Raw genomic sequence first — 11,595 nt, 5'->3', positions numbered from 1 at the left:
CCAGTACTGGTTGGTTCCAGGAAGCGGACTCGAAAGTGATTAATATAAGTCGCAAGGACTTGTTTCGCAATCGAGCTTAAATAAATATGTTTAAACCAAAGGTCAAGGTCACATTGACCTTGTAGGTAAAAACTGTTTCCGATCAATAATTATGTCTCCCCCACCTCGGGGGGAGACATATTGTTTTTGCCCTGTCCGTCCGTCCGTCCGTCAGTCCGTCCGTCCGTCAGTCAGTCCGAGCCAACATTTGATTATTATGAGCTTCATTCCGTAGTTAATTAAAGAACATAAACTCATAAAATTTAAAATTAAGAGCTATTTTTTGTTTTTATGAGCTTATTTTGCTTATGGACGTTGGTCCAGGTGGTGTTTATGAGCTCAATTGCCTCATAAACATCAAATTTTGGTACGTCCGTCCGTCCATTCTTCGTTTCCGGACGATAACTAGAGTTCCTTTTGACCTACAGCCCTCAAACTTCATAGGATGATTGGTCTTATAGAGCTGATGATCCCTATTGTTTTTGGGGTCAGTAGTTCAAAGGTCAAGGTCACAGTGACCGTTGGTCAATTTCTCGTTTCCGGATGATAACTAGAGTTCCTTTTGACCTACAACCCTCAAACTTCATAGGATGATTGGTCTTATAGAGCTGATGATCCCTATTGTTTTTGGGGTCAGTAGTTCAAAGGTCAAGGTCACAGTGACCGTTGGTCAATTTCTCGTTTCCGGATGATAACTAGAGTTCCTTTTGACCTACAACCCTCAAACTTCATAGGATGATTGGTCTTATAGAGCTGATGATCCCTATTGTTTTTGGGGTCAGTAGTTCAAAGGTCAAGGTCACAGTGACCGTTGGTCAATTTCTCGTTTCCGGATGATAACTAGAGTTCCTTTTGACCTACAGCCCTCAAAACTTCATAGGATGATTGGTCTTATAGAGCAGATGATCCCTATTGTTTTTGGGGTCAGTAGGTCAAAGGTCAAGGTCAAAGTGACCGTTGGTCAATTTCTCGTTTCCGGATGATAACTAGAGTTCCTTTTGACCTACAGCCCTCAAACTTCATAGGATGATTGGTCTTATAGAGCTGATGATCCCTATTGTTTTTGGGGTCAGTAGGTCAAAGGTCAAGGTCACACTGACCGTTGGTCAATTTCTCGTTTCCGGATGATAACTAGAGTTCCTTTAGACCTACAGACCTCAAACTTCATAGGATGATTGGTCTTATTGAGCAGATGATCCCTATTGTTTTTGGGGTCAGTAGTTCAAAGGTCAAGGTCACAGTGACCGTTGGTCAATTTCTCGTTTCCGGATGATAACTAGAGTTCCTTTTGACCTACAGCCTCAAACTTCATAGGATGATTGGTCTTATAGAGCAGATGATCCCTATTGTTTTTGGGTCAGTAGGTCAAAGGTCAAGGTCACAGTGACCGTTGGTCAATTTTCTCGTTTCCGGATGATAACTAGAGTTCCTTTTGACTACAGCCCTCAAACTTCATAGGATGATTGGTCTTATAGAGCAGATGATCCCTATTGTTTTTGGGGTCAGTAGGTCAAAGGTCAAGGTCACAGTGCAGTGGGGGAGACATGCGCTTTTTTACAAAAGCATCCTCTAGTTAAAAAACGCTTAGGCCTAGGAACGTCAAACTTGGTATGATGATTGGTCATGACCAGCAGATGACCCCTATTGATTTTGGGGTCAAGGGGTCAAAGGTCAAGGTCACATTGACCTTGTAGGTAAAAATGGTTTCCGATCAATAAGTAAAGAACGCTTAGGCCTAGGAACTTCAAACTTGGTATGATGATTGGTCATAACCAGGAGATGACCCCTATTGATTTTCGGGTCAAGGGGTCAGTGTCATAATGACCTTGTACTTAAAGATGGTTTCTGACCATCAACAACTCAAGTTGCCTTGGTTGATATTTTTATATTAAACTAAAAATGCTTTTGGTATACACATTTGAAGGTCTTATGTAATATAACAACTTGGCTGTCATTAATGAGGCCTACATGATTCATAAAATTTATGCATATATTATTTGGTAAGATTTGTAATAACTTAAATTGCTGCACACAACCTATGGGGTCACAATAATTATTGCCCTGTGACTAGTCATGACCAGTAGATACTAGATAACCCTTATTATCAATTGTTTGTTCACTGGGTCAGAAGTCCTGCATAATAACCTGATCACATGACTAATTGGCTGCCGATAGGGGGCATACATGTTTTACAAACATATCTTGTTTGTAACTGTTTCGAACATGATTTGACAATATATATTTATACTATTACCTGTACAATTTCTCTTTTTTTCACCAGAGATAATTTCTTTTTATGTATATGTATTTGTGCCACTAAAGTAATTCCCTTAACCACCTTTCCAAGTCGTCTTTTGTCAAGGACATTGGTGGGGGTATGAATTTCATTTACCAATAGTTCTAGTTGTTAACCATGTTTTAGAACGAAAACCCCGGGTTATTGTAATGCCGAAGTTGGCGCTGGCGGGCGGGCGGGTGGGCAGGCAGGCGGTGGGCGTCAACTTTTGGTTTCCGCTCAATAACTATAGTTTGCTTTTGCCTATTGACACCAAACTTGGTGTATGGATAGCCTATATCAAGAGGGCAGCTTTGGGATTGCTGCCCAGGTGTCTGTGATCAAGGTCAAGGTCACTGTTTCTAAAAATAGAAATTCAGTTTCCGCTCAATAACTTGAGTTTGCTTTGGCCTATTGACACCAAACTTGGTGTATGGATAGCTTATATCAAGAGGCAGCTTGGGATTGCTACCCAGATATCTGTGATCAAGTTCACGGTCATTGTTACTAAAAATAGAAATTCAGTTTCTGCTCAATAACTTGAGTTTGCTTTGGCCTATTGACACCAAACTTGGTGTATGGATAGCTTATATCAAGAGGCAGCTTGGGATTGCTACCCAGGTGTCTGTGATCAAGGTCAATGTCACTGTTACTAAAAATAGAAATTCAGTTTCTGCTCAATAACTTGAGTTTGCTTTGGCTTGTTGACACCAAACTTGGTGTATGGATAGCCTATATCAAGAGGCAGCTTGGGATTGCTACCCAGGTGTCTGTTATCAAGGTCAAGGTCACTGTTACTAAAAATAGAAATTCAGTGTCTGCTCAATAACTTGAGTTTGCTTTGGCCTATTGACACCAAACTTGGTGTATGGATAGCTTATATCAAGAGGCAGCTTGGGGTTGCTACCCAGATGCCTGTGATCAAGGTCAAAGTCACTTTTCTAAAAATAGAAATTCAGTTTCTGCTCAATAACTTGAGTTTGCTTTGGCCTATTGACATCAAACTTGATGTATGGGTAGCTTATATCAAAAGGCAGCTTGGGATTGCTACCCAGGTGTCTGTGATCAAGGTTAATGTATTAAGTTTTCATGTTATAACTTGAGTTTGCTTTGACCTTTTGACACCAAACTTGCTGAGTGGCAGCTTTGGATTGCCACTTAGATATCTGGAAGCAAGTAAGGTCATTTGCTTACAATAGAATTTTCAGCTTCTACTACTCAATAACTTCAGTGCACTTTGACCTATTGATTGCTGTCACATCAAAACTTATGCATTGAAAACCTGGTTTTCGTCGCATTGCAGCGCTTCTTGTTCATTAAATAAAACCGTTTTTCACCATACCAGTAAATAATTACCAATGAGCAGGGAACAGTTGGTTTTGAAAACTCATTGAAAGGAACCAAATTTTTTGTGTACAGTTAGTTTATCAGGCCAATTATTATGAGTACAGTAAGAAATGTGAAATAGATAGTTACAAGAAAAGCATTGATGCAAAGCATCAAAGGGCGTCCAAGCAAGAAATGCAGCAAGTGAAGATGAACTAGTACACATATGATGACAAGATATTCTTATAAACTACCAGAAATGTATACCACTTATGAATGAGCGGACGAAAGACATTGTTCATTATGAACTTTGATTAGCATGCTAGAGATTAGAATATTATACAATATGGACTTTTTAGCTGTTGAATATGATGTGATATGTACTGAAAAAATTAATATTGACCGAGGCGATTGTTATTTCTTTATGATCGTGGTTATTAATAGCAACGGATATACATGTATGCAATCATTTATAATCCATATGTGTTAACGCATGATCAACACGTACCACACATTTGTCCCTTATTATGTACATGTTATCGCTATTAGCGAAGACCCCTTAAGGTATCTGTTCACACTTTAAGTTAGTAAAAATATGACACTGGTTATATTACCATGTTGATCATGTTGAGCATAATTGTTTATTATACAATAATTGTAATATCTATTAATTTTAATTAAAAAAAAATACAATTTTATGAATATTGTTTTCTTTTATTCTTTTTTGTGTTTTATGTGCTATTTTAATACTGAGTTTTTACTACTCTTTTTTATTAAAATTGTAAAATAAATTTTAAGAATTCAATTGTTCATATTGACCGACGATTATAAGTCAAAAAGCTTAACTGGAAAAAGTCAGTAAATTATGGTTTATCTTTCAATATATAATATTGTTTATTCTTAAACCATGTACATGTACATTGTATTTTTCTTTATCATTTTTTAAATTATCGATCAATTGAATAATTCATAAAATCTAATTTGTAACTTTGAATAATTCCTCGGCATCTTTACTAAACACGGATAACAAATTGAATAATTAAATAAAATGTTTCAAAGTTGATAATGTCATTTTAATACCATAAAAAATGTACCTTTTTCTCAATTATTGTACATATCACGAATTTATATTACATATAAATCCGTGTACATATTTATTGTTTTTATCTCATATAGATAAAATGAAACATGCTATTGTTGTTTTTTTCTAATTGTAACGATATCAAACATCTACTCCAAAACCGGGAGAGACCGGACAATAAACGGTGGTACTATTCGCCGGTCACTAGTAAATCCTGGTCAAAATAGACCGGGAGAGAACGGCATTTACCGATAGGAGTGATAAAAAGATATATCTATAAATAGGTTTTTGGAATATTTAGGTCATCAACTGATCATTCTAGGATACATGTACAACAATAACATACCATGACATGATAATCGACTGTGTACTACAAAATGATAAATAAAAAACCCCGAAGAGCGCGATTTATTGACGGAAAAGGTTATTTCATTTGTAAATGTTTGCATTGCGAAAATTCATTGTAACATATCGCGACATTTCATTCTTATTTAATAATCAAGCACCCTCATACCGATCGGAATTTTCGGCTTTTATTATGACCGACTAAAAGGCTCGAGAAGTTGCTGTCGCCCTTTCACAAAATCTGATCTCATTCCATAAGAGCGCCGCGCTTCGGCGCGGACGCCAAAAACATTTCGTGTAATCAGTTATCATAACTTGTAAAAGTTATCATAACTATAACTAATGAAATATCTGTTCCAATACATCTGTTTTTGTATTCTGTCTCCTTACTTATATAATTTAACATATGTACATATAGTAAAAACTAAAAAAAAAAATTAAAACATCATGGATCTTTAGTAATTGCTACTTTGTATGTTTTCAAAGTAATAACAAATGAAAGTACAATATTGTTCAGATTTTTTTTTCATCTTTGTTTATTTCATGGTTGATTTATTCTTTACTTGTTTTGTAACAGGGATACCAGTTGGATTTCTATGTACATGATAGGCCTAATGATGCCAATGATGCTTGTGTCAGGCACGTAGGATTTAGTTTTCTGCTACCTCTAGACTTAAAGAGCGCTACAGGAACTAGAAAAGTTCCCATCACCGGCCTTTCACATAGACCAATAGGACAAATCATTTGTAAGTTTTTAGAAGTTAAGGGGTGTATATATAGGAGTCAGCTTTTCGGCCACCTGGTCCGTTGGTCCACTTCATGGTTTCTGGACAATAACTAGAGTTTGGAATGAGTTATTGGAATCAAACTTAGTATATAGCAACCTTACATGAAACCTTGGTTGGGATTGCTTTTTGACCCCTGAGTTAAAAGTCAAGGTCATTGTTACTAAAAATTACCAGTAAGCCAATTTTACATCACAGAATAGTTCCTTTTGTTGGCAGCTTTAAAAGTTGTTGAAAAAAATAAATTCCATGCAGAACTCTGGTTGCCATGGCAACCAAAAGAAAAAACTTTAATAATCTTCTTTAAGAAAAAATCCCAAAGAGCTGGAGCTTAGATTTTAGGCATGAAACATCTTTTAGTGAGTGTCTAGTTTGTTAAAAAAAAAATTGGCCCTGCCCAGTGGGTCATTGATTTTCCTTATATGTATATAGTAAAAAACAAAAAAAAATTCTTTTAAAAAACCCAAGGTATTAAGCATGATACATTTTTATGCTCCCCGAAGGGTAAGCATATAGTTGCAGCTTTGTCCGTCCAGTTATCCGTAGATACTTAGGTGGCTATGGGATCAATAGGTAACAGTAAATTTCCTTTGATGCTATTCATTCAGTAATCTCTTATGCTAGAAAAGTTACTTTTTCCCTTATGTGGCTAAAAGAACAATAGAGAGAACAAAAGAATAGCCACCTAAGTACCATACTTTGAGCATGTCCGTCCATCCGTCTGGGCTATTTAAGAGAAGTAGGGGGCCATGTAACTGTAAACAGAACAAAAGAGAACAATAAAGTTCATTCCGTAACAATAGAATAAGGGGTCATGGCCCTCTATTAAACGTAGAAATGGCCCCTTAGTCCATTTAAATGGCATGTCTGTCCGCTTTTCTTGTCCAAGACTTAACTCTGTACCAACAAGATGTATCAACATGAAACTTTGTAAGTAGATAGATCTCATTGGGTAGAAACACAGTACAAAAAAAACCCCATAACTCTGTCTTGCCTAATTTTGGAGTTATTGCCCTTTGTTCATTTTTACACTTTGAACTTTATATGGGTTATAATTCTAAAACTGTAAGAGATATCAACATGAAATTTTGAAGGTGAATAGATCTCATTGAGTAAAAGTGCAGTGTAAAAAAAACATAACTCTGTCTTGCCTAATTTTGGAGTTATTGCCCTTAGTCCATTTAAATGGCATGTCTGTCCGCTTTTCTTGTCCAAGACTTAACTCTGTACCAACAAGATGTATCAACATGAAACTTTGTAAGTAGATAGATCTCATTGGGTAGAAACACAGTACAAAAAAAAACCCATAACTCTGTCTTGCCTAATTTTGGAGTTATTGCCCTTTGTTCATTTTTACACTTTGAACTTTATATGGGTTATAATTCTAAAACTGTAAGAGATATCAACATGAAATTTTGAAGGTGAATAGATCTCATTGAGTAAAAGTGCAGTGTAAAAAAAAACATAACTCTGTCTTGCCTAATTTTGGAGTTATTGCCCTTTGTTCATTTTTACACTTTGAATTTTGTATGGGTTATAACTCTAAAACTGTAAGAGATATCAACATGAAATTTTGTAGGTATATAGATCTCATTGAGTAGAAGTGCAGTGCAAAAGAACCATAACTCTGTCTTGCCTAATTTTGTAGTTATTGCCCTTTGTTCATTTTTACGCTTTGAACTTTGTCTAGGACATAACTCTAAAACTATAAGAGATATAAACATGAAACTTTGTAGGTAGATAGGTCTCATTGGGTAGAAGTGCAGTGCAAAAGAACCATAACTCTGTCTTGCCTAATTTTGTAGTTATTGCCCTTTGTTCATTTTACACTTCTTCGAACTTTGTCAGGGACATAACTCTGAAACCATAAGAGGTATCAACATGTAACTTTGTAGGAAGATTGGTCTCATTAAATAAAAGTGCAGTGCAAAAGAACCATAACTCTGCCTTGCTTAGTTTTGGTTATAGCTATTGCCCTTTTTTCATTTTTACACTTTGAACTTTGTCTGTGACATAGCTCTGACACTACATGAGGTATACTTACCTGTGTCCAAAACCTATTCGAGGAGCATCACCCTGTTCAACCAGTTCTTGTTTTAAAGAGTTATGTCTTCTTTTTATTTTAAGAAATTTGCTTTGAAAAATATTGTATTCTGATTACAACCAAGGATGTTTAAAGATTAATCCTCAGATGGTCTGTTCATCTGTCTTTCCTTCTGTTCCCAAAAACTGTTTCCTGAGATCACTTTTAAAGAACTTGGACCTTTTCCAATTAAAATACAGAAAAGTTGAAACATTAGTTATACATGTTCATCTTGAGAAAATTTGATCTTCCAATTATCTGTTGTATAAACATAATTTCCTTACTAGGCAGGGAAACTTAATACTTTACTATGATAGAGACAAACTAAGAACTCAAAAGATTTAAATTCATTCATGTCATTCATTCATTCAGTGGCATAATTGAATGGCCCATGGCCCTTCAGAATGTTCCTGGGGGACTCCTGTATTGCTTGCAATTCTATGATAATTTCTTGTAATACTTTGTCCTTTGTATCATAACGTAAGACACACTTGTACATTGACTTTCATTTGAAATGCTGAAATATGTCCTTGACTCCAAATTCACTTGACAAAAACTGCACTATGACAAAGTTCAATTTTATAGAAAAAAAAATCTACTTCTGTTCCTACTACTTAGTGTATTAATGCTGTGGCATAGCATTTTTTCACAAATGCAATCTTGTTTCTGTGAAAGATTATTACTTTGTGATGTCATATAATGTTGTTTACAGGTTTATTTTGACTGAATGAATAGGTAAATTGTTTTGACAAATTGGTTACAGACAAGAATTAGGGAGGGTGGAGAACATATTTGTTAATCTTAAAGATGTTCTTGTTTTTCAGTCAAGTATCTGATAGTGAAGCCTATGATAAGTTCCTGTTTCAATATGAAGCAAACATTCCAGCGTTACTGGAAGTCTACTCGTAAACCTGTAGATGTTGGCCATAGAGGACTTGGTAGCTCATATAAATGCAAGAAGTAATTTTTATTTGTTGATAGCTAAGTCAGTAAACTCTTTTATCGTTATATTATGACCACATTGGTTACAAACTTCAATAAAGATTAAAAGAAAGTTTTAATGCATGAGTAAAACTTTAACCCTTTACCTCATATAAGACGTGTTTTGACGGCTTTTCAAACCCCCTCCCCCCTTTTTGAGGCCTCAAACAGAGAAAAAATGTCCTATTTAGGCCCTAAACACTGTGTTTCGTTTGAGAAATGTTGTTAAAAAAAGTTATCACTTTTTTGGCACTGCTGATGATACTTTAAAGGGGTTGCCAGAAGGGGGATGTGCCCGCTTCTGTTTGGGGGGTTTGAAGGGGGCAGTGGTCCCCCTCATAGCCAAGAAAATTTTGGACATGTGACAGGCTAAAAATGGCCTCGGGTCGATTGTAAGGTAACGTGTAACCAACATTAAAAAGCCTTTCACTCTATCTCAATCCATTGAGAAGTTGCAGCACTTTAAAAACAGTTTTGATGGAAAAAAAACAATGCAAAATAGTGAGTTTTTGCAATTTTTGGACGTCCCCCCTGTTGCCAATTTTACAGGAAATTTAAGATTAAGCATGCTGTTACAGAGGCTATGATCCAGTCAACATTTATGCCAAGTTTCATCAGTATTGAAGTATTTTTCATAGTTTCATAGCAGTTTGAACTTGTAATAGGAGGCTTTTCTATGAAAATGGCCATTTTTCACAATATGCTCATGAAGGAAAGGGTTAATCAGACAATGTTCAGAGTGCATGTTTGAACTTTCATACATCAAGGTCACAGTCATAATTATATGATTTTCAAAAACACAAAGGCTTTAGCTAAGATATTTGGCATGAAAATTGTCTGGTGGACCTTTACCAATTTTGTTTAAATTATAACTCGAATGTCAAATTTAACCACATCCCAGGGTCATGGTTCATCCTTCTATGTATTTATTAAAAACTTTGAATCTCCTATGAAACCACAAATTCTAGAGCTTGAATATTTTGCAAGGAACATTGTTGAATGACCCTGGCTACTTAGGTGGTTATAATTAGTACCTTTAGAGACTTTAGGTTTGCCTTCTGTCTCTGCATATATTTAGGTACTTAGATGGCTACAAAACAATAGGTGATTGTACTTTTTCTTCTATAAAATAATTTCCTTAAGCTTTTACATGGCATGTCTTTCCTCTAATTTGGCTAAAGGAATAATAGGGAGAACAATAGAGTTAAGCCACCTAAATATCCAAATGTCAGTATGTCTGTCTGATCGTCTATTGGTCTATCCGTCCACAAAAATTTGATCCCGTGATTACACCTAAAGTACTGATAATATTTTGATGAAACTTGAAATATCAATAGATGACTTTATGAAGATTATATTTTCATTTTCTTCCTATGATGAAAACTTTGTTTACTATGGCAACAAATATACTTAAAACAGGCAGATTTATAAGTATTATTTTTTTGTAATTACTCAATAAGTACTGAAAATATATTTATGAAACTTAAAATATGGGTAGAGGGCAGTCTGCACAGAGTACATGTAGAGCTGTGCCAGCAACCTTGTCCAGATTTCTTATTAAAGTTTTTGTGCCGTAAAATCTTTTTATGCAACCGCAGTATCTGCAATGGCATATAGCAATTCACCTGTGTGTGTGTGTGTGCGTGTGTGCGTGCGTGCGTGCATGCATGCGTTATATAGATTATATAGTGAATTTAAATAATTTTCTTGTGAAAAACCACTTGTCCAATTTCAACCAAACTTTGCAGGATTGATTCTTGGGTCAAAGGGCTTCTAAAGTTGTTCCCACACAGAAATCTGGTTGCCATGGCAACCAAAAGGAATGATAAGAGTAAATTTAAAAATAAAAAATCTTCTTGTAAAGGCCCACATGGCTTTAGAACTTGGATATTTTGCATAAGACACTGTCTAGTAGACTTCTACCAAGATTGTTCAAATTATAGCCCTGGGGTCAAAATTGGCCCCACCCCGGGGGTCATTGATTTTCACTATGTACATAAAGTAAAAACTTAAACATCTTCTTATCTGAAGGTACTAGGGTTAGAGCTTTGATATTTGGTATATGATATCATATATAGGTCCTCTACCAAAATTGTTCAAATTTTACCTCTAGTGTCAAAATTGGCCCCGCCCCGGGAGGTCATAGATTTTCCATATATATGTATATAGTAAAATCTTAAAAAATCTTCTTCTCTGAATCGACCAAGGCTAGAGGTCAGATATTTGGCATGAAACATTGTGTAGTAGACCTCTACCAAGATTATTCAAATTATAGCCTTTGGGTCAAGATTGGCCCTGCCCTAGGGAGTCATTGATTTTCACTATGCACAAGTAAAAACTTAAGAAATCTCCTTTTGTTACAAGGCTTAGAGCTTTGATATATGATATCATCTATAGGTTCTCTACCTAAGTTGTTCAAATTTTGTCTCTACAGTCGAAATTGGCCCCAACCCGGGGGGTGGAGGGTATGGTGGTCATAGGTTTTCTATATATGTATATAGTAAATTCTTAAAAAATCTTCTTCTCTGAAGTAACAAAGGCTTGAGGTTAGATATTTAACATGAAACATAGTGCAGTGGACCTCTACCAAGGCTGTTCAAATTGTAGCCCTTGGGCCAAAATTGGCCCTGTCCTAGGGAGTGATTGATTTTCACTAACTTAAAAAAATCTCCTTGTGTGA

The 11,595-nt window shown here is 35.8% G+C and overlaps 1 protein-coding gene across 1 annotated transcript in view; it reads left to right on the top strand.

The window, feature by feature from the left end:
* Positions 1–5,643: 5,643 nt before the first annotated feature.
* LOC132733615 (glycerophosphocholine phosphodiesterase GPCPD1-like) overlaps positions 5,644–11,595 on the top strand; it is a gene marked incomplete at both ends in the record, with an annotated part of 110,611 nt that continues 104,659 nt past the window's right edge. Inside the window, 2 exon segments of the mRNA XM_060720281.1 lie at positions 5,644–5,812; positions 8,759–8,894. Of these exon segments, the coding sequence (XP_060576264.1) occupies positions 5,644–5,812; positions 8,759–8,894 (305 nt within the window).

The sequence above is a fragment of the Ruditapes philippinarum genome, unplaced genomic scaffold (assembly GCF_026571515.1).
Source record: "Ruditapes philippinarum isolate M1 unplaced genomic scaffold, ASM2657151v2 ctg1350_1_1_1_1, whole genome shotgun sequence".
NCBI lineage: Eukaryota > Metazoa > Mollusca > Bivalvia > Venerida > Veneridae > Ruditapes > Ruditapes philippinarum.
The sequence above is the reverse complement of the archived record's forward strand: the minus strand, read 5'-3'. Positions and strand labels throughout refer to the sequence as shown.